This window comes from Schistocerca piceifrons, chromosome 8 (assembly GCF_021461385.2).
Source record: "Schistocerca piceifrons isolate TAMUIC-IGC-003096 chromosome 8, iqSchPice1.1, whole genome shotgun sequence".
NCBI lineage: Eukaryota > Metazoa > Arthropoda > Insecta > Orthoptera > Acrididae > Schistocerca > Schistocerca piceifrons.
Genome location: NC_060145.1, coordinates 259,863,338 through 259,887,068, shown reverse-complemented (window position 1 = coordinate 259,887,068; position 23,731 = coordinate 259,863,338). Strand labels below are relative to the sequence as shown.

The following is a 23,731-nucleotide window of genomic DNA, read 5'->3' as shown; positions in this document are numbered from 1 at the left end:
AGCTGCTACCCATTCCATACCAAGAAGTGTTTTCCATACAGCCTAGCCACATGTGGTCATTGCATCCATAGTGACTAGCAATCCCTCTCCCAACATGCCAAGGGTCTTACTGAGACCTTCACAGACTGAAATTACCTTTCCTACCAAAATTACCATCACAAACTTGTTCAGAAATAGATCTCCCATGCCTTGTCTCTCCTGCCCCCTACCACATCCCACATACCCACCATCCAGGCATAAAGGAGCACTCCTCTCATGACTCAGTAGCACCCAGGACTGGAGTAACTGAATCATATCCTCTGCTGGGGTTTCAGCTACCTCTTGTCAATCTCTGAAATGAAGAGTATCCTACTCGTTATCCTCCCCACGTGTCTCACAGTGGTATTCCACTGCTCACCAAACCTATGCAATATCCTTGTCCATCCCTACTCCACCCCTGCTCCCAACCCCCTTGCGTCATTAGCTCATATCCCTGCGATAGACCTATATGTAAGACCTTTGTCTGCCTGTGATAGCAGCCAAGTGATTTGCAAACTGAACTGCAAGCACTATGCTGCTTTCTACATGCTATGACAACTAACAAGCTGTCTGTCCTCATGAATCGCCATAGCCAAACTGTGACCAAGAGACAGCTGGACCATCCGTCACCCAGTTGCTGAACAAGCTGCCCAACATGATGTGCTATGTTTCAATGACAGTTTCATACCCTGCAGCATCTGGATCCTTCCTAATACAACTAGCTTTTCTGAATTGCACAGATCGGAACTCTTCTTACGACATATTCTTCATTTCTGTAATCCCCTGCCCTCATCCTTCACTAGACCCAGTCCTTCACCTACCCTTCCCTGCCTGCAGACTGGCAATACACATGTGTTCCATTCCACCAATGCACCCACTAATCCTTTCCCCTTCTCTACTTCTCTCCCTTTTCCCTTTTCTGCTCTTCCCTCCTCCCTACACAGTGTCCCAACCCTGCAGCTAGCACCCCCATCCTATCCCCACCAAGTCCCTTCATGCTCTCAAAGGCAGCACGAGCCCTTCCACATCCCCTGCGTGCTTTGCCTCCCATTCCCTGTCATATGCCTCTTTCTTAAGCCCAACACCCACCTCAGATTGCTGCTCACATCTGTCACTGTTGTAGCCTGCAGTCTGACCACAGAATCCAAAGACAATGGCCATGTGTGTGTGAGTTGTGTTTGTGTTGGTTTGTGTGTGCTTTCTGTTTCTGAAGAAGGCCATAAATAAGGCTGGAAGTTTATACGTTTAATAGTCTTTTGATTGTGCCTGTCTGTAACTCAGATGCCTCCTCTGTGTGTTAAGCAGCAATCTAGCCTTCTCATAATATAGTTTTTATTCCATTTTGGACATTCCAATGGATAAGACTCCATGAAAGCAAAGCTGAGCTGCTGCTCTTTGGTATTTCCAGAGAGGTGGTTCAGTGTTGTGCTGTAAGCTACCTGTACGTTCTCAAAAACATTTGAGAACATGATAAGAAGAGAGATGGATCTGTAATTAGAGGCTACTTCTTTAACTCAATTTTTATGATTCCTGAGGCATGGTTTCGTATCTGTAGTATTCTGTAACTAAACAATGGAAAATCCAGGATGGAATGTAACAATATTATGATGACCACAGTCTGTGCCTCCAGCTGCCAGAGACTGTTGTCGTGTGTGTGTGTGTGTGTGTGTGTGTGTGGTGTTGTTGTTGTTGTTGTTGTTGTCTGTATTTGACAAAGGCATTGTTGATCATAAGATAACTTTCCAACAGTCTTTTTGTTGTGCCTTTCTGCGACTCAGCATCTCCACTATATGGTCAGTAGCAACTGTCCTTTTGATAATATTGTATTTACAGCTGTGAGTTCACACTTGAGTGTCTCCACAAGAACAAAGAGATAGAGTATCAGTTCAAGTTTGGCACTTGAAGATGTTGCAGAACTTCTGCAGTGTGCTATGCTACATGAAACAAATGTTACTTTTCAGACATCTTTAAATGTTAACATTTTAGGTTATTGACATTAAATGAAACAACAAGTTTACTGTTACCAGTCACTGTTTATTTATTTTCACGACATGTTTCAGTGTTTCAGAGGTTTAAACCTTCATCATCAGGTGGATTTACATTTGTTAGTATGACGTGTGTGTGTGTGTGTGTGTGTGTGTGTGTGTGTGTGTGTGTGTGCGCGCGCGTGCTGTGTTATGATTTTTTGGAGGAACTTGTGGCACTGGCTAGTGGAGAAACAAAATACTATTTCAGGATGTGTTTTTGGGTTTCTTGTGACAAAAAACTAAATATATATCCAACAGTAAAAATAATTAAAATAGAGTACTTCCAGTGGTCACATGTTCCTTTCACTGTCAAAACACATCACGTGTATACTGTAATATTTTGTTAGCAAATATGATATTTGGAAACTCTTAGGTGCAAGGATCATGTAGCAGAAGAGAAACATTATCACAAAGTACAAATCATAACAATATTATTATATAATAAATTTTAAAGGATTTTGGAGATCTTTGTTTTGAGGTGTTGAATACATGAGTTGGAATAATTATTTCAGACGGTATATGAATCAGGCTTTGTCAAGTTAATATAGCTTAAACTTCATATTCTTTTATATAATCAGGTGACATGTTACAAACGGTAAGTACAAGAATTATGTTGGTTACAGTGGTAAAATTATACATAAATAACAATTTTGGATGGGATTCACAGATAGAAATGAAAGACTGGAGGTAGCAGAAGAGAAAGAGAGAGAGAAAGTGTGAGGGAGAGAGAGGGTGGAAGGAGTGATTGGATGAGAGCAGACTTTCCAAAGTAGGGGGTACTTAAGATTGTATATGTTACATGTAAAAACTGCCTAAAGGTTGACGTAATACATTCCTTAATGCTTTAAAATATGCGGATGGATGTACAATTTATGGGAGTAGTTGACATACATATAGTTTCAAGCTGACAGGGGTATAAGCTGTTGGTTTGATGACATAATTGTAAATGAGGTCAATCTCTTGTATATTTTGGGGCTGTTGTAGTAACACAATTAAATATTTATGGTAAATATTAAGGTGTGCCTGCGTGTGTGCATGTGTGCGCTCATTGCAAATTTAATAACATAGCCAGTTGCTGGAAACAGAGATGATACTATTGTAAATAACGTCACGTAGAAGAAGGTGTGAGTAGATGAATGATGAACACTAACTTCACGTAACGAAAGTTTATTCTGCACTTGCACATACAAGAGCATGGAGCAAACTACCTCCAGCCAGAATACATATGGTAAATATACAGCAACAGAACATTCCAGTACAATGATTGTTGCCATTTGTGGATACTTCTAGAATGTACTCGAACCGAATATAGAAATTAAAAGTTCACAGTTCAGGTGAGTTTTGAACTCACAAGCATCCATACAACAGCCTAGTATCATAACCACTACACTATGGTGACTGTACTACACAGCTTCTTCTGTGAAATTGCTCCCTCCTTAAGAGAACAGCGTCTCGGTGTTACGTCCTCCTAGTCCGGGAACAAGTCCTACATACTCCAACTCCCGATGACTGATGTTCGCCCTGGTGGTGATCCTCTTAGAACTTCCCTTGCTGCTACGTTCATCATCACCTTTCTGCTTGTTGCCTGTCGCTGGAGCTTCAAATTTACCCTGGGTTGCAGGATCCTTATAGGGCTTCATTCAAAGGGCGTGGACTGTACCTCTGATATTTCGTCATTTTGTGTCGGGGTCGAAATCTTCAACTTCATAAGTAACATCAGACAACTGTTTTACAAACTTATAAGGTCCAAAGTAGCGCCTGAGGAGCTTCCCAGAGAGACCAACCTTCCAAACAGGAGTGAAGATCCAGACAAGGTCACCAGGCCAGTAGGCAACAGGGCGATGGCTCGCGTCATACCTTCAGCGATTGTTTTCTTGAGCCTGCAGCGTGCGGAGTCGAGCTAACTGCCGAGCTTCCTCAGCTCTGATTATCACCTGGCTGATGTCGTCGTCCATGTCATCAGGATGTAACAGAAACACAGTGTCCGTCGTCGTCGCCTCGCGCCCATGCACCAGGAAAAATGGCGTAAATCCTGTGGTGTCTTGTTTGGCGGTGTTTTAGGCGAACGTCATGAAAGTAGCACCTCATCCCAGTTGTTCTGCTCAACATCGATGAACATTGATAGCATGTCTGGCCGCACACCTTTGTTTGACATAAGGTGTCCAAGTACTTTGATTTCTTTTGCTCCAAAGAGACACTTTCTTGGGTTAAGTTTCAGTCTGGCTTGTTGGAGACACTTAAGAAGGGCCATCAGTCTTTTTATGTGTTCATCAAATGTCTTTGAGAACACTATAATGTCATCTAAATAACAAAGACGCATCGTCCACTTCAGGTGACTTAGAAGATTATTCATCATCCGTTCAAAAATTGCTGGTGCATTACACAAACCAAATGGCATTACCTTAAACTCATGCAGGCCCTCAGGGGTGATGAATGCAGTTTTCTCACAATCACTTCGATTTGCCATATCCCGAGTACATGTCCATGGTTGAGAAAAACTTTGCCCCGTTCAGACAATCTAGTGTCTCGTCAATTCGTGGAAGATGGTAAATGTCCGTTTTAGTTACCTTATTAAGCTTCCTGTAATCAACACAAAAGCACCAACTGCCATCCTTCTTCCGGACAAGAACCATTGGTGATGACCATGGGTTCTGCGAAGGCTGAATGATGTCATTCTTCATCATTTTCTCTACCTTGTCGCGAATTATTTTACATTCTGTTGCTGACACATGGTATGCTCTCTGGCTTATTAGTTGCTGGTCTCCGGTGCTAATCCGGTACTTCACCATCGATTTGTCTAATTTGCTCTTCACCTGTGGACTGGAGCATTCAGAGAACTCTTGAAGAATGGCAAGTTGCTTCTTCTGTTGTTCCTTAGTGAGATCTGGTGATAGTTGAGCTAGAAGATCTTGTCTCGTAGTGGTAGCACTAATTTCACCCACAGACTCGGCATGGGAGGTTTCTATGACGCTCAGCTGTTCTGCAATTAACGGCTCAGCTTTTTCTATGCACATGTGTCTTGGAAGGATCTGCGGTTCTCGGCAACAGTTAACTATCCACAATTCACGGAATCCATTCTTAAATGAGACAACAGAGGCTGGGATGACCAAGTTATTCTTCAGTGGTAGGCTTCTCTTACGTTCCACTACAAGATCCATGGGTTGATGCATGGCATGACACATGACATTTACCTTTCTAGCGCTGACTGCAGGAATGATCTCTTTATCCAGCACACATAGTCTCCACACACTCAGATGTGCATCTTCTTGTCCACAGTATCTCTAGCATAATCGTCGAGTGACCACAATCAATGATTGCCTGAGAAGCTTCCAAAAAGTCCCATCCGAGAATGACGTCATGACTACTCTCACTAGACGATGAATTTTAAGGACTGTGTGTGGCCTCTTATACCCACACGAATGACACATCGTCCTGTAGGTTTTACATATTTCCCATTAGCCACTCTCTCCAGAGATGTTTTGTTGTCGACAAACACGGTTTTCTGCAACTGGCGACGGTACTTCTCCGTAATGACTGAATGTGATGCTCCAGAGTCCACAAGAGCTTGGGCTGCTCAGCCATCCATGAGGATATCAACGTAGTTTCCTATCATTTTTGTAGTGATCGACGGCTGAGGGTTTTTCTCTTTGGTGGCCTCACCTCCAAGGAAGGTCGCACCCTTTAGTTTTCCAGATTGCGGTGGCTAAGTGATCAGCTGGAGCCTCTAAATGGTGATAGAGACCTTGATCGTTGTGTTGGCAAGCATCCTCTCCAATGGCTAGCTTGCTGCGATGGTGACCTATGTCGTCCTGCACCCACATCTTCTTGTTCATCTTCGTCATCCCGGAGTTGGCATCGGCTAAGATCAGTCTGCTGTCTTCTGGCACCGGCCTTATCAAATATCTGCGGCCTTTCTTGACAATAGCGCACCACGTGTCCCAGATGTCAGTCTTCCTTGGTGCCCAAACAGGTTCCAAATGCGGCACTGTAGGAACATAACTTTGCCTGGGTCTTGACTTTTTTACCATTATAAAGGGAAATGAAGGACGAGAGATTGGCTTAATGTCTGTTCCACTTCTTCTCTTACGACTCTTGAAGCACCTCAGTTTTCTGCTCGCCTTGCAATCCAAGTGCCTTCTGAACTTCCTCTCTCACTATTTGATGAAGAACATGTGTGAAATCAGTTTCTTCCTCCATCACAGACATCGATACGACATTTGGAAGCCGTTCAAACTTCTTGCGTGTAACTCTTTTTTGATGCATTGTCTCGATGTACTGGCACCATTTTATGAAGCCGTCTGCTGTCGAAACCTCCTTCAGGAGTAGGGCTTGATACATGTCCTCAGCAACACCCTTCATGAGATGTGCAACCTTGTCTTTCTCCTTCATTCTAGGATCCACTATTTTACGCAGCTCCAGAACGTCTTGAATGTAGGATACTGTTGTTTCTCCTGGACGCTGTGCCCTGCACTTTAATTTATCTTCAGCCTTGCACTTCTGTCATTGTGTGTCACCGAAATACTTGTGCAGTTCTGCCTGGAATACTTCCCAGCTTGTGAACTTCTCCTCGTTGTTCTCATACCATTGCTTGGCAGTGCCCTCCAAGTAGAAAAATACGGTAGCCAAACACATGGTGTCATCCCATTTGTTAAATTTGGCTCTACACTCATATACCTTCAGCCACCTTTTTGGATATTGGCCATCACCACCAGAGAACCTGGAAGGATGTCTCATGTGGTGGCACTCAGTTGCTGTCATCGTAACATCCTCTTCTTCTTCTGTCCGCGATAGATTGCGATCTGTTGAATATGGCTCGAACTTGGGTTTCTCACCACGTAAACGGCAGCTCTGTTGTGGCCTCATGGAAGCCACTGTGTCGTCGATAATGTGTGGTAACACAAGCTCCAATACCCAGCGTCTCCACCAGAATAATGTCACATAGAAGAAGGTGTGAGTAGATGAATGACGAACGCTAAATTCACTTAACGAAGGTTTATTCAGCACTTGCACGTATAAGAGCGCAGAGCGAACTGCCTCCGGCCAGAACACATACGGTATATATACGGCAACGGAACATTCCACTACAATGATTCTTGCCATTTGTGGATACTTCTAGAATGTACTCAAATCGAATATATAAATTAAAATTTTACAGTTCAGGTGAGTTTTGAACTCACGACCCTCCATATAACAGCCTAGTATCATAACCACTACATTACAGTGACTGTACTGCACAGTTTCTTCTGCGACAATATTGTCATTTTTGTCATTTAAAAAGGATTAAGGTTGTTTTGTTTGGTGTTTGTATATCTGGAGCATTTCAAAGATGTCTAGTTTTTTGCCTTTGAGTTTGACGTGTAGGATGTTGATTCTTGTGTTGCTAACATGGTGTTTTGTTCATGCAGGTGGGTGGCTATTGCTGATGTGTAGCACTTTTTGTTTTTTAGTGCTGCCATGTGTTCTTTAAATCTAATCTCAAATTATCTGCCTGTGTGGCCTATGTAAAAGCAGTCACATTCCAATCATTCAATTTTATACCCACCTGTGTGATGAAGTGGTTTTGTGTGCTGATATGGGATAACTTTTGTCCAGTCTTGTTGTTTGTGGTAAAGGATATGTTTATACCTTTTTGTTTGAAGACATTGGCAATTTGATATGAAATGTTACCTAGGAAGGGGACACTATGGAAGTTGTTTATTCTTTTTTTTTATGTCATTGCTATGCCACTATTGAGTGTTTTAGGGTGTCTGCTATGGAGATGTTACAACCATTTGCAATAGCTGTTTGTTTTATTATTTCAATTTCTTGTTCACATTTGTCTTCAGAGAGTGGTAGCTGGATAGCTCTGTTGATCATGTACCTGAATGCTGCCATTTTGTGGGCTGTGAGGTGACAAAAGGAGCTGTGGATTGTAGTATGTGTTGTGGTAGGCTTCTGATAAATTTCAAACTAATGTCTGTTATTCTTTATTGTAATGGTAAGGTCTAAAAAAATTGTACTGTCATCTGGTTGGTGTTCAACTGTGAATTTTATATTTTCATGGGAGTTGTTGAATAACTGGTTCAACTCATTGATGTTGTCTTTTGTGCCATTGATTAAAATGGTATCATCTACATATCAGAAGTAGTAGATGATATTTTTGAGGGGGTGGTGATTGGAATTCAAGATTTTGTCTTCTAAATTACGTGTAAATATTTCAGCTAACAATATTATATTATTGTTAAATTTAAAATAACTCTGTGAAAGTGTGAATTTGACCAGGTCCATTAGTTCAGTAATGTGAGTTGAAGGGATTTCTTTGTGCTTTTGTAGATTGGCATTAATTATCCGTAATGTGGGATCTATTGGCACAGAGGAATAAAGGTTTTGTATGTCAAATGAGGCAAGTGTGGCTCTGTCAGGTACTTGTGTGTCTTTGACATGTTGTGTAAATTCTGGTGCCTTTTTTAAGTGTTCTCTCATTATTTAATGTGTATGCTTCTTTGAGAATTTTGAAGAGCATTTTGTTGGGTTCTAATGCTGGGCTATTCCTACTGTTCACTGTTGGCCTGATGAGCGTCCCATTTTTGTGTAACTTTGGTTGCGATCTAAGGCAAGGTGCTTGTGGGCTCACTGTTACAATGTTTCTTGCTTTTTGGATGGCGAGTAGGAAGTTAATGTTGTTTTAAATGTGTTTAATCTCCTTTTGTATTCTGGCTGTTGGATTTACATGTATTTCTGTTATGTTGTCAGTTTGTAAGAAGTCTAAAGTTTCTCTATGTGTTTGCATACGAGCACTGCCACAAATTGTACATCCATCTGCATATTTTAAAGCATTAACCAATGTATTACCCTATTAGGCAGTTATTACATGTAACAGATATAATCTTAATAACCCACTATCTTGGAAAGTTTGCTCTCATCCAATCACTCCTGCCACCCTCTCCGTCGTTCACTTTCTCTCACGCTTTCTCTCCCTCTGTCTCCAGCCTTTCACATCTATCTGTGAATCCCACCCAAAATTGTTAGTTGTGTATAATTTTACCAATGTAGCCAACATAATTATTGTACTTAAAGTTTGTAACATTTCACCTGATTATATAAACGAATATGAAGTTTAAGCTATATGAACTTGACAAAACTGGATTTATATACCACCTGAAATATTTATCGAAGTCTTGTATTCAACACCTCAAAACAAAGATCTCTAAAATCCTTGTCATGCTGGGTAGCTGTGCGGTCTGAGCTGAGGCGCCTTGCCACGGTTTGCGCGGCTCCTCCCCCGTTGAAGGATCAAGTCCTCCCTCAGGCATGGGTGTATGTGTTGCCCTTATTGTAGGTTAATTTAAGTTAGATTAAGTAGTGTGTAAGCCTAGGGACTGATGACCTCAACAGCTTGGTCCCACAGGAACCTACCACAAATTTCCAATTTTTCCAAAATCCTTTAAAATTTATTCTGTAATAATGTTGCCACGATGTATATTCTTTGTACTTTGTGATGATGTTTCTCTTCCACTATGTGATCCTTGCACCTAATAGTTTCTAAACACCATATTTGTTTACAAAATATCACAGTATTCATGTGATGTGCTACGACAGTGAAAGGAACCTGTGACCAATGAAGGTACTCTATTTTACTTAATTTATTTTTACCATTAGATATATGTTTCGTTTTTTGTCATAAGAAACCCAAAACCATGTCCTGAAATAGTATTTGTTTCTCCATTAGCCATTGCCACAAGTTCCTCCAAAAAATCGTAACACAACGTGTGTTACACACATATACACACGTCATAATAACAAACGTAAATGCACCTGATGATGGACGAGTAAATCTTTGAAACGCATTGTGGAGATATTAAACAGTCACTGGTAACAGTAAATTTGTTGTTTCATTTAATTTAGTTTCAGAAGTGTCTCATATCATACTATCTAGATTGTATCTCATTGCATTACCTTTGTTCTTGCTGTCATAAAAGAGAAAAAACTCCTTTACAAATGTAAATTAATGACAAAATGCTGTTTATATTCCAGATACCACCTCCATTTGATGTACTGTCTTCACTTCAAGCAGCAGTTAATTCGCACCGTATGGTTCTTACAGTTCCATGGATTGTCAAGTATCTTGCAATGCTGGACACAGTCTCATTACGTCTTCCTTATTATGTGTCAGTACTGCGGCTTCTGTTCACGGTACACAGGCACCATCTCTCAGATCTACCAAATCACTCAGCCCTCTTATTGCGTCTGTGCCTCGGTTGGCTGTTTGATCAGCCCAACTTCCCAGAGGGGCTGTACTTTTCTTGGCTCTCACAACAGGAAAGAGAAGGTACTTATTTCCACGGCATGTTGCATAACATTTTTCAGCAGAAAATAAACAATTTTGCTAGGTATTTTTGCATAAGGGGAGGTTCTTGTGTATTGAGCTGAATGATTTGTATATATTTTGATAGTTATTTCATTAAAGTGTTAAGTGCACTGACTTCATTTTTTAACATACAGATTTCCCATTGCATAAGTGCAATGTAATATATTAAATAAATTAAGATAGTCCAAGACTTTAATTTGCTATGTTCCTATATTTATGGATAAAGATCAATATTATTGTAGATCTTTCACCCGTAATTTTAAATCTGTAGTGTGACATAATGCTTATGTTGTAAGACTGTATGTACCACACTTGGAAGCTGCTGTAAATGTCTTCCCCATCCTAATTCGTAGCTAGAATGGTCTATCCTACACCCCACAATCCTAGATCCCTCATGTTTGTCAAATATAAGTGAATTAGCAATGTAAGTTCCTGGATGGAATAATATATAAAATAAAGGAAAGGCAATCACTCACCTACAGCTGACAGACATGTGTTTCTCTGCACCACACATCAGTCAGCTATAGGTGGATGGTTGCTTTTACTTTATTGTACATTTCAGATATATATGACATCTTCGTGATATGAACTCTTGTGAAAGCAACCTTTTCCCTGCTTTTTTGAAGACAAGAAACTCTTTCCCAAACCCATTTCTCAGTCAGCCGGTCATCTTTTTTGATGTTGAACACTTGCCCTTTCTGGTGAATCTTTAAAAAACTTCTCTCCACATAAGACCCACTGACCACCATCAATACTGTATAGTTAAAAATCTTTTTGCAACATGATTGCTGCCCATAGGCACCACATCTGCTGTTAGGAATAATTTTACATAAGTATGTCTTTTCTTTTCCCATAATCTGTTGGACAGCAGTTATTACACCAATGCAAACTGAATGACCTCCTCCATGCCAAGCAGTATTTATTATTCTGAAAACATCAGCCATGCAAATCTCAACTTGCACTGTTTTCACATCTCATCCTGAAAGCTGTTGATCAAGGCAGTCAGGAGATGCATTATTACTTGACCTCTGGAAAGATTTTGACTCAGTACCACACCAATATGTGTTAATGAACATACAATCATATAGAGTATATAAAAAAAATTGTGTCTGGATGGAGGTAGTGAGCACACAGCATGTTGTTTGAGATGGAGAGTCAGTGACAAATCTAGAATTACCTTCAAGTGTGTCCCAGGCAAGTATTTTGAGACCCTTGCTGTTCTTGTTGTATATTAATGATGGGACAGGCAATATAAAAAGTCACCTCACACTTTTGCAGATGTTTCCCGTATCTAAAACGAAGTACTACTTGACACGGGGAGGGGGGGAGGGTTAGTTGATCTTATTAAGAGTTTGCTATGGTGGCAATTTCCTTTAAATGTTCAGAAATGATCAAAATTGTGCGTTTCATGAAACACAAAACCATAGTATCCTATGAGTATAATACAATGAATCACAGTTGGAATCGGTCAACTTGTGCAATACGTGAGTGTAACAATTTGGGGGATATGAAATGGAATGAACATGTAGGCTCAGTCAAAACTAAAGGAGGTGGCAGGAAACTGGGAAAAGCGATTAATCTACAAAGGTGATTGCTTACAAAACTCCTATGTGACCCAATCTCAGCTATCTACACATCCAAAGTAAAAGCTCAGTTTGTTTCTGAACAGAGAAACCCAATAAAATATTTAGCTGGCTCCTTCCCTCTTTACCATTACAATGGATGAAGCTCAAAAAGCAGTTCAAAGAAAGTGTCCTAGAGCTAATGCTGGAGTGTAATCGGAGATTTTTCTAGCAAACTTGTAATTTAAATTCTTCTTGGGTTTTCTGCAGTTTTAGGTTCTTGCTGCTGCAAAAATTTGAAGATAGTAGCAAGACTAGTCTAAAATTCCATCAAAGAATTGAAGATGATAAAGTAGGAAATGTGGTTCACTACCATATCTTTTACTTATATTGATGTGTAAAATGATGATTACTGGAGCAACCAAGAGCCACATCAAGCATGCAGAATAAAACGGTTCCATAGGTCCTTACAAAAATAAAAGTTGTTAAAAATTGGGAAGAGGGTAACTGACAAAAGCTAGGATTAGAAAGGTGCCTCCTGGCCATCTACCAAGTGAGGCAGCACAGTGGTTAGCACACTGGACTTGCATTTGGGAGGCGATGATTCAAATCCCTGTCAGCCATCCAGATTTAGGTTTTCCATGATTTCCCTAAAACTCTCCAGGCAAATATTGTGATTGTTCCTTTGCTTCAATCTCCATCTCTAAATAACCTTGTAATCAATGAGTCATAAAACCCTAAATCTTCCTTCCTGAAGTCGTTATGACTTATGGCCATATGAAAAGGGTCTTTCCATTGTAGCTCTTGAGTGTACAGCAATTGGAATGTTTCCAGGCAAACGATTTTATGATGGCTGTAAGAAGCAGATCTTCAATCACTTTAAAATTAGATATAGTAACCATTACAAAAGATCAATGTTTGTACATCTGGTTCTTCACAGATAATCAGATTGTGGTAGCCAATGAAGAGGATGAGATCTGTTTATGCTAAGAAAATTATTAGAAGAATGTGATAAGTGGGAATTGAAAGTAAATTTTCAAAAGATTGAATACCTATGCAGTAGAGAAATGTAGTAAACATAATAATAGAGGGCAAGCACATAAAGGCATGTAAAAAACAAAAATTAAAATACTTCAATAGCATCATATCAGAAAATGGAACAATAATTGGAAAATAAAGCATTAGTAGCCCATGAGAAAGCGGCAAAGCATTGAACCAAGATGACATTTGACACTTTTATGTAAAACTTAGTTTGCAACAAACTGACATATATACTTTTTCTGTAAGTTATCTCAATAAATTTCAATATCTTTCCAAAGTTGTAAAGTCATTTTTGACTCAACTGTGCGAGGTTTTCCATGATTTTCCTTAATCACTTCAGGCAAATGCTGGAATAGTTCCTTTGAAAGGGCACAGCTGACTTCCTCCCCCATCCTTCTCTAATCTGATGGGACCGATGACCTCGCTGTTTGGTGTCCCCCCCCCCCCCCCCCCCCCCCAATGCCCGCCTCTCTGTCCCTGCCTCTGCCCCCACCAATTTCTAACTCTACCACTGTTCCCATAGTTACCCAGACAACCCTCCATATACTAATGTCCTCAGTTCCTTTTCCTCTCCCAAACCCACTACTGACCTTTATATAACCTTCAGCCACCATTCAACTGTGTTAGTCACAAATAATGAAACTGGTTTCTGCTGGCCACACCTTTATGAAGAGAGCTATGCTATTCTTTTGTCCCATGCATTTATGATCACCTTCTCATGATCTAGCACACTGTGCCTAGTGACTGGCTGGTACTTGTGACACTGTTAAACTCCATTTATTCCATTTGGCTTCTTGAATAATGCTTCTCTCTCCTTCCCTCCCTTTCCTTTTTTCTATTTGCTAAATTATATGTTTATTGGTTTTCATGGTGTAGGTGTTCCTGAGGAGTCAGTCACCACATCTTCACCGTTAGACCTTTTACATTTGGTGGATGAAGAATGTGTTTATATGTGTTGTCCTTTTTGGGGTGTGCTGAGGGCAACACTGGCTGAAGATCCACACTCTCGTAGCCACAGATCTCTCAGGCACATAACACCTGTCTCTGCTGATCTCGGTCGACAGATGCAGCCCACATCAACAAAACAGCTTGAGGTATGGTCTTTGGTACTTTGGTAGCAGTGCTCTGTGTGTGTGTGTGTGTGTGTGTGTGTGTGTGTGTGTGTGTGTGTGTTCCCCCACCAGCTAGTGATAGTGAAACATCATAAACATATTGTATTTGCTCTGAAAATTTCTGAACCTCAGAGAGAAATACTGATACTGTGCTTTCCTATGCAAAACACAGTAGAGCGTCAGTTATTCACACTAATTGGGGGACATGCGTGTTCGGGAAACTGTTTTATTCTGATAATTGTACTGTATACTATTATTTACCAATTTACAAATAAAACTTCATATATTTATAATAACTTTAATCTGTGTCATTATTACAAAAGCAAGTGCAATAGGAATGTATGTACTACAGCATAGTAAACAAAAAATACATGCATTTTGCAGGTACATTACATATGTATAGAATTTAACGCTTAAAAAAAAAATCCTTAATTTTGATCTGTTTAAGCCTACCTGCTTACTAGCAGTGAAGTAGTACACTCTCTCTCTCTCTCTCTCTCTCTCTCTCTCTCTCTCTCTTTTTCCCCCAGGGCAGATATCTGATACTGTTTGCTTTCATCTTGAGCTTCAAGTCATTGTAAGGCAGTATGTAAAAGGTAAGTGATTTGGACCACTAGTTGACAAGACGCTGGGTACATCAATTTTATTAGTGATGAAATTCACACATTCATGGCAATTGAAGTCTTTTAGCATATTGAGCATTTAGGACATACCATTCTGTTTGTTATTTACAGTTAGAATTTGAGAACTTTCCTCGATACCCAAAATTTTATTTCGGGCTGTTTTCCAAATTCTGTTGCTTTACACTGTCCCGTGCTGCATCTTTCAAATCAATACTTTTTAGTTCTTAACAGACATTGTTTTCCCACCTCTTCTCTTTATGACAATATCTTACATAACAATTCTTTTCTGTAATGCTGTTTAAATGTCTGAATATCATCTTGATCCATGGCCTGTAATAAGGGTGTTATGTTAGGTGGAAGAATGCGGATTCATGTTTTTATCAATGACGAGCCTAGGCAGTCAGTGGCAGCCAGTAGCATTAGCGCAAGTGGAAACAGTAGGTGTTAATATGGTGCTTGCTTATTTTAAGAGGTGTTACTGATTTGTGACATGAAGCAAGAGTTTTTCTCAGCAAGCTTTCCAATAGAGCCCAATTTCATCAGCATTGTGGACATTTCGAGAGTGTAATCTTCTTCCCTCAGTGCGTCCCTTAGTTTGATTTTCAAAGAATCTGCTGCTGAAGAATGAGCAGACAGTTTTTCTACTTGTATCTGAAGCTCACAAATGTTGTGTCTTGACTTAGCATTTTAACAAACCCTTACTTGCTTTAAAATTGGACAATCCAAGATTTCGTTAAGTTGAATTGCCTCCTCACATAGAGCGGGATGAGAGATGTTTCTCTTGTGATCTGTTTTATGTAAGCCATTTGTAAACAGCCTCATCTAGCTCTGTGTTTGTGAAAAGCTTCATAGTTTTACCACTTGTCGATCCATCGGTAGAATCAAGCTTACTGTATTTTCTCGAATCTAAGCCGCACTCTAATCTAAGCCGCACCTGAGAATAAGACTCGAAATCAAGGAAAAAAAATTTTCCCGGATCTAAGCCGCACCTGAAATTTGAGACTCGAAATTCAAGGGATAGAAAAGTTTTAGGCCGCACCTTCAAATCGAAACACAGTTGGTCCATTGTAATATGAGACACAATTTAGGTCGAATGAATGACGATAGAGCTACAGTAGTTTGGTTCGAGTCGTAAGCTTAGCAGTTAAGCTTTACCAGGTAGCCATTGCTATGTGTCAGGCGCTTATTTATACGGGTACCCTTCCTTTTTCACGTGCTACGTCTGGTTTGAATCAATTGCTTATTTTTCTTTGATCTGATAAGTGCCGCTCACTTTCTTATAGGTGTTTACGTCACTCTACGCTGAAAATGCGTTTTTGTACTGTGTCATGCATTGTTTGTCGCATTCTGATAATGTGTGTGTATGACCTGTCGCCGATCGCGGCATGGCTTGCTTTTGTGCACGCTAATGCCGCTTACGATAAAAAAAAAGAGAGAGGAATTGTCTCTTTAGCGAAACAATGGCAAGAGACTGCTATTTGTTGTTACTTACACTGGTGCTTTCTTTGATAATGATCAACAAGAACCAAATAATAGACTGCGTATGATAGAAGATGTTCTGAACGAGAGTTTAGCTAAAATTTTTCGCCGTTTGAAAATCTTTGCAGACGCCTCTTTTGTACATCACATTCTGCACAGAAATTAGAGTCATCTTAGATTTAAAAATCTAGTCAATTGCCGTGCTTCATTTCTGACTGTATCACTATTAGGCATAAGAATAATACGAATATAAACATGACATGATATGTATATTCTCCCGCGTTTGCTGTTGTCTCACACTAGTTTCATCGTTTATTAGGCAAACAAGATTTAAATGAGATAGCAGCAAACACGAAAGAATACATGGCAAAATGTTTATATTTGTATTATTCTTATGGTGAAGAGAATACTGCATGTGATTCACAATTCATAAAAGTTCCTATTAGCAACCATCTCTTCTCACAAGTAGGAAAAAATTCAGAACGTAGAGTTGGCCATATTGACAAACATCCCAAACAGTCTTTCCAGTTGGATTTTTGTAGTACATTGAAATGCTGCTACATTCGAAGATGAACAATACGGAATTTGTATTTACTTCGTTGGATAATGTACGAAAATGTAATGGTCGAAACTCGGGGCGGAGAAAAAAGCTTGTCTTCCACCCTTTTTTTAAATTTATTTACTGAGTTAGAGGTTTTGGCGCCAGTATTTATCTTTCTGCCTGCAAAGCATGCCTGTGTAGCGCTGCATATATTCGACGGCAGAAGTTAGTTGTGGCGGGGTACCAACATTTTTCAGAACTTCCGCTTACTTTGCACTCGATTCTAAGCCGCAGGCGGTTTTTTGGATTACAAAAACCGGAAAAAAAGTGCGGCTTAGATTTGAGTAAATACGGTAGATAAAAAATTTGCGATGCTTGTCTTCTTCTTCCCCCCCCCCCTCCCCTCCCCTCCCCTCCCCTCCCCTCCCCCTCCCCTCCTCCTCCAAATCCGTGATTGGCGACTTACCAACTTCACACTCATTGGATAACTTGGTAGCAGATTTACCTTCCTCTGACCTTTTATTAATCTTGTAGGAAGGATAACTCATTTACGTTTAGGCATTTTATAGCACAAGTTTACTTTACACGGCAAAGTTGAGATGAGAGATTGTAACAGAGCACAAAGGGTTACTGTTGTTGGCAGTTTGGCATTGGTGTGCTGGGGATGGGACTGAAGGGGGGATCAGACAGAAGTGGGGGCAGTGTGTTGGGGGTGGGGGGGGGGGGGGAGCAGCATGCGTGAGCGAGCCCAGTTCAGTGATTCAGTTAAGTGGTCGATCAGCTGACTCTGCTTGGGTAATCAATGCTCTACTGTAACAGGTTTTTTTTTTTCCTTTCTTTTCTTTTTTCCCTTAAACTTAGTCTCTTTTTAGGTCAGTACACTTCGTCCAGAGCTTTTCCAAAGAGTAGATTCAATCCCTAAAGTTTCTGAAGGGTTTGCAAAATACTGCCTTTCGTCGGACTTAAAATGCTTTTCCAGTCACAAACTTCTCTAGATGGGGGAGTAGATGAAAGCCAGGGGATGTCATATCTGGTGAATAGAATGTATGCTCCATCATTTCATACTTTTTGTCCGTCAGATTTTTTCGTGCCAATGTACCTTTGTGGACAGCTGTAGTCTACTGATGAAATACGAAACTCTTTTCCATGTCAGAAACATGGCTCATAAATGAGCTTTTTTATAGTGATATAATAGAGGGAAACATTCCACGTGGGAAAAATTATATATAAAAACAAAGATGAGGTGACTTACCGAACGAAAGCGCTGACAGGTCGATAGACACACAAACAAACACAAACATACCCACAAAATTCAAGCTTTCGCAACAAACTGTTGCCTCATCAGGAAAGAGGGAAGGAGAGGGGAAGACGAAAGGAAGTGGGTTTTAAGGGACAGGGTAAGGAGTCATTCCAATCCCGGGAGCGGAAAGACTTACCTTAGGGGGAAAAAAAGGACAGGTATACACTCGCACACATGCACATATCCATCCACACATACAGACACTGCAGGTCCGTCCAGTAGAGAGTGTGCAGCGACAGATTTGATGGTATTCTTTTTCTTGTCGGCGGCAGATGTGGTCATTTCGACGTCTTCAATTGTTTTATATATAGTCTGTCTTGCACGGCGACGGCGACTGTATCTTCTGTAAGGCATCTTGGCAGCGTTCAATGCAGTTGCCTGTGCAGCAGCAGCAGCACGAATGATCCGCTACGCGGGCAGCGCTCGCTTGTATAGCCGCGCACTGGCGCGGCGAGAGATAAGGGACTTAGACGATTTCACAGTGCCAGCTGATAGTTATCCCGGACGCGAGCACTAGCCTCACTAGGTGCTCGCGTCCGCTGTTCGTCGGTCAGACCGCGGCTGGCGCGCTGCCAAGATTGCGTAACGCTGCCTCATCGGCGGCGGACAAAAAGTATGAAATGATGGAGCATACATTCTATTCACCAGATATGACATCCCCTGGCTTTCATCTACTCCCCCATCTAGAGAAGTTTGTGACTGGAAAAGCAGGACAGGTATACACTCGCACACATGCACATATCCATCCACACATACAGACACCTGTTTTTTTCCCCCTAAGGTAAGTCTTTCCGCTCCCGGGATTGGAATGACTCCTTACCCTCTCCCTTAAAACCCACTTCCTTTCGTCTTCCCCTCTCCTTCCCTCTTTCCTGATGAGGCAACAGTTTGTTGCGAAAGCTTGAATTTTGTGTGTATGTTTGTGTTTGTTTGTGTGTCTATCGACCTGCCAGTGCTTTCGTTCGGTAAGTCACCTCAGCTTTTTTATAGTGAGGAACACTGACTTTCAGTCATTACTTTAACCTGTGTTTCATTTTTGGAAAGATATCGTGGGCGCACTTCGTACATGCAGTAACACAAAATTTTTTTGATTCCTTTTAAAAAATGCTAAACCATTTGTTTTTGCATCGTCTTTTAATCAGTATTCAATAAATTCAGGACTCGCCTTACTGAAACCTTTCTCATAGATAATTATTAATGCAAATGTTGCCATACATTTTCTTTTGGTGTGCTTATGCTGTCATTATTTTTTTCCACAGATCTTCAAGTTTTAGGCTCGTTTTCCTGTTCCATTTGCAAATGGCACTTGGGAAGAATGATTATTGCTAAACCTCTGTGTTGGCTCTAATTTCTAGCAGTTTCAGATAAGGTATTTTCTGAGTGTACTTTAGTTTCTTCATTTGAGTGAAACGACTGTTAAATGCTGCCTGCACAAATTAGCCAGCGTCTGAAGTTTCCTCTTGTCATGCATTATTGCTCAATATATACCAACATAACAAAAACAAAATTTCACTGATTTCAGCATCATCGTGGTCACACTGGAAATTTTTCTTGTGTCTCTTTTAACTGTCAGTTATTTCTCACTTTCTTAATAGTTTAGAGTATGTACATTCTTGACCTGTAATCCTTTCATACAAGGGCTATTTGGAAAGTTAGTTCTATTAATTTCCATTTGTTTAGGAAAAATGCCAGTATGTGAAGAGTTTTTTTAACTGTATACAACTTAAACCTACAACTGTTAGCTATTTTATGTATGATTGCCTCCTATATTAAAGCTCTTGTCGTATTGAGAAACAAGTTTTTCAGTGTCCTTGTTGTAAAATTCTGTCACCTGAAGGTTAAACCATACTGTGACTCACTCCTTTATCACATCATCTTCAGACCAGTGTGATCCTAACCATTTTTCTCATCTTGAGAAACAGGTAAAATTTCTGTGTGACAGTTCAGGGTTGCATGGAAGATGATGAAACGATTCTCACTTGAAATTGCTAAATATCATTTGTGTGTATGCAGCAATATATGGCTCAGCATTGTCATGCACAAGGATGCAAGAACTTAACGTCCCATGCCTTTTGTTCTGAATGGTTCTTCTGAACTTATTTAGAGCTTCACAGTAAATTTTAGAGTTTATTGTAGTGCCTCATTCCAGAAAATCAACAAGAAATAATCCCTTTGTGTCCCAAAGAACTGTTATCATCATTTTTTGTGCAGAAAATGTTTGGCACACTTTAAAGGTTACGTGTTGAGCAGTGTGGCCTCACTTAGTTGATTTGTGTTTTGTCTCTACAAAGGCATATGCTGACATGTGGAACACATGTTTCATCCCCTATCACAGTGTGATTGAGGAATAATGTGCTTCTGCATCGTACCACATAAGAAACATTACTGTGGCTCCCAGTCTCTTCATTTTGTGCACGTCAGACATAGGCATGGGACCTGTCATTCATAAAATTGAGATAACTAAGGTTATCGGTCTCAAATGTGAACAACACTGTCTGTGATATCTGAGGGAACTAACAATTTTCTCTGATTCTGTCTTAAATGTTTGCAACAAAGTTCATTTGCCACAATAAATGGTCATCCAAACTTCCTCAAACAAATAGCACTATTTTCTTATAGCACTATCGCTCATAATGTTGTCTTCGCATACTGCAGAAAGTTCACTGTGAATATCTACAGCCTTCATATTATTCACACATAGAAAATGGAAAGGACATAATTCACAGGCAGAGCAATTAACCGTTACAACACAAACAGCCGTTCAGTAACCTTTGTGCAGCACTGCCAGACTCATACTGAGTTGGGTGATCCAGCTAGACTGAAAGCCCTGTGCAACCCTCACTCTATATACCAGACAGCATGAGAACTTCACTTTCTGAACAATCCTCATATGTCAGGCATAATGTATTCATCATTGACACCATCACAAATGATCTGTTAAGGTGTAGCTCTGGCATTAAATTTTTTTGCACCTATTTTATGTCATGATTATTCAGCAATTGAATTCTTTTACCATCTACATATACGTCTACACCCACAAGCCTCAACACAGTGCAAGGCAGAGGATGCTTCAGTTACCCCTGCCTTGTGCTCCATTCCCTGTTTCACTTGCATGCTTAGTGCTTCTGATACCATTGCACTGTGCTGCATTCCCTGTTTCACTTGCAAGCATATCAATGTACCTGTCTGTTGGATTTTCTCGTTGTGGTCAGTTAACAAGATGTATGTGGGAGGAACTAAAATATGGCATGACTCTTCCTGGAACGTACTCTCTCAGAATTGGAATAGTAACTCTGTCCATGACACATAATGCTCCTGTTACAGCATCTGCCATAAGTATTTGTTGAAAATGTCTGTAATGCTCTCATGCTGACTAAATGATCCTGTAATGAAACACGCTGTTCTTTGTTGGATCCTCCCTATCTCTTTTTTATTAATCCTGGCAATGGTCACAGACTGATCAACGGTACTCAAGAACCGGTTGAACAAGTGTTTTGTATGCCACTTCTTTATTGCATGAGTTACAATTCCTTAAAATTCTTCCAGTGAATCTCAGCCTGTCAATTGCTTTTATTTGGTTTTTTGTTTGTTTTATATGGTCATTCCACCGTAGGTCATTCTGGCTGGTTACTCCTAAGAATTTTATGTTACTCAACTGTTTACATCAATATGTCACCAATAGTGTATTGTACAGTAATGAATTTCTTTTCCTATTTATCCACACTACATTACATTGATTTATGATAAAGGCCAAATGCTAATCCTCCACCAATTGTTGATCCTTTTCAGGTCTTCCTGCGATTCGCTACAGTTTTCTGTTGTTGGCATGTTCTAGTAGACAACCATATCAAGTACAAATATCCTTGAGAAGCTGAATCAACATTATCCACTAGATTGTAAGCACATCTCTAACTTGTGAAATTATCTTTACTTCATAAACTTTGTTCTGTTAACATTGATTTGTTCAGTTCTCTCTGCAAGGAAGTCCTGAATCTGTCACAAATCTGGTCCAGTACTCAGTAAACTTGGTAATTTTGTTCAATAAATGAGAGTGCGGCACTGTATCAGATGCCTTCTTGAAGTCAAGGAACACAGTGCCAATCTGTGCACCAATGTATATGGCTCTCTGGATTTTGTAGATGAACAGAGAAATCTGAGTTTTACAAGATCTCTGTTTGCCAAATCCGTGTTGATTTATGTAGAGGAGATTTCTGTTCTGCAAAATTTCATGATATGTGACTATGTAATATGTTCCTAATTCTACAACAGATTGACATCAGCAATATACATCTATTAACATTCTGCTTCCAGGTGTTCTGTCAAGTTGTTCTTTCTGCTTTAGGCACAATATTTTGACAACGGACGCAGCTACCTTCTTCTGGTGCTGTGAGTTTTGCTGTTACATGTACTCGCTGCCTGGACACCAACCAGACTGGGAGCTACTGTTGGTCTCACACCACAACTTATAGCCAAGTTTGACTCCTAGTAGCCAATATGCCCTTTCCCCAGAGCTTGCACTGATATTTCATGAAACTCAAACTCTCTCAGCATTTTCAACTCTGGTGGACATAATGGCTAACAAGATTTTAGTAAATTGAGTGCCAGACTTTAAGCGTTATTCAAATTGATACTGCCATCACTGTTTGTTAAGTTTTCTGACATCTTTATTTCAATGTACAGCTTAATTATGCTGTCCCAGAAATTGGGCATTTGCACCATAAGGCTAGTCTCATCATATTTCATTTCATGATTATATTACAGGCGGTACTCAGTGACAGCTGATTGGAGTGATTGTTTAAATTGGATATGTCACTGATGTTCCTTGCACCTGTCCTTGACTGTTCTGGTAGTCTGCAGCATGTAATACAAGCCACATTTACATGGACTGCAATACACATCCACCTTTGGAGACCTAGATCATATTTAACGATACAAACAATAATTTTTATCTTAGTTAAAGGGAGTGGAAAAGGCTGGGTTCCATTTTTCTGTAGGAATCTCCCATCTTTCTGGTTATTGGGGTAGTATAAGGTAGATAAGAGTTTTTGGCTTCTCTTCGTGTCCAGTGGAAAATATTATGAACAAAACAATGGCGTGGCAATGGCCAGTCCTTTATGACTTGTTTTAGCGAACATATACTGACTTGTTTTAGCGAAGATATACACGGTGACACCAGAATCCACCAAGTTAAGACCAATGTGTTTCTATCACTATGTGGATGACACATTGTAGTGTGGCCACATGGAGCGGAATATTTTCAAGAGTTTCTTGAACATTTAAACTCCATTCATTGTAATATAAAATTCACAATGGAACTTAAAAAACAGAGCTAATTGCTTTTCCTAGACATGTTTGTTAGTTAAGAGAAGAATAGGAGGATCCCTGGGTCACAGTGTACGCGGGAAACCTGCGTACACTGACCCCACCTCAAGCCTTCACCGTCTTGTTACAATAAAAATTTGGTGCTAAAGACTCTGGTCCATGGAGCTCAGACACTTTCAGAGAAGGAGGGTCTCCTAAAGAATTACAACACCTATGAATAGTATTCCAAAGGAATGGGTACTCAGATTGTCAAACTGAGCTGGTGATGGAGTCAAAATCAAGGATCTGAGAAGGAGGTTGAGGCTGAGACCAAGCAAGAGAATCTAAAATTCCTATCAACCTTATACTGATCCAATACT

At 40.2% G+C, this 23,731-nt stretch overlaps 1 protein-coding gene across 1 annotated transcript in view; it reads left to right on the top strand.

Annotated features, from left to right (window-relative positions):
- Nucleotides 1-23,731, top strand: part of LOC124711142 (codanin-1) — a 167,461-nt gene that overhangs the window by 91,670 nt on the left and 52,060 nt on the right. Inside the window, exons 7-8 of the mRNA XM_047241037.1 lie at nt 10,059-10,353; nt 13,872-14,089. Coding sequence (XP_047096993.1) covers nt 10,059-10,353; nt 13,872-14,089 — 513 coding nt within the window. The remainder of the gene's footprint in view (nt 1-10,058; nt 10,354-13,871; nt 14,090-23,731) is intronic.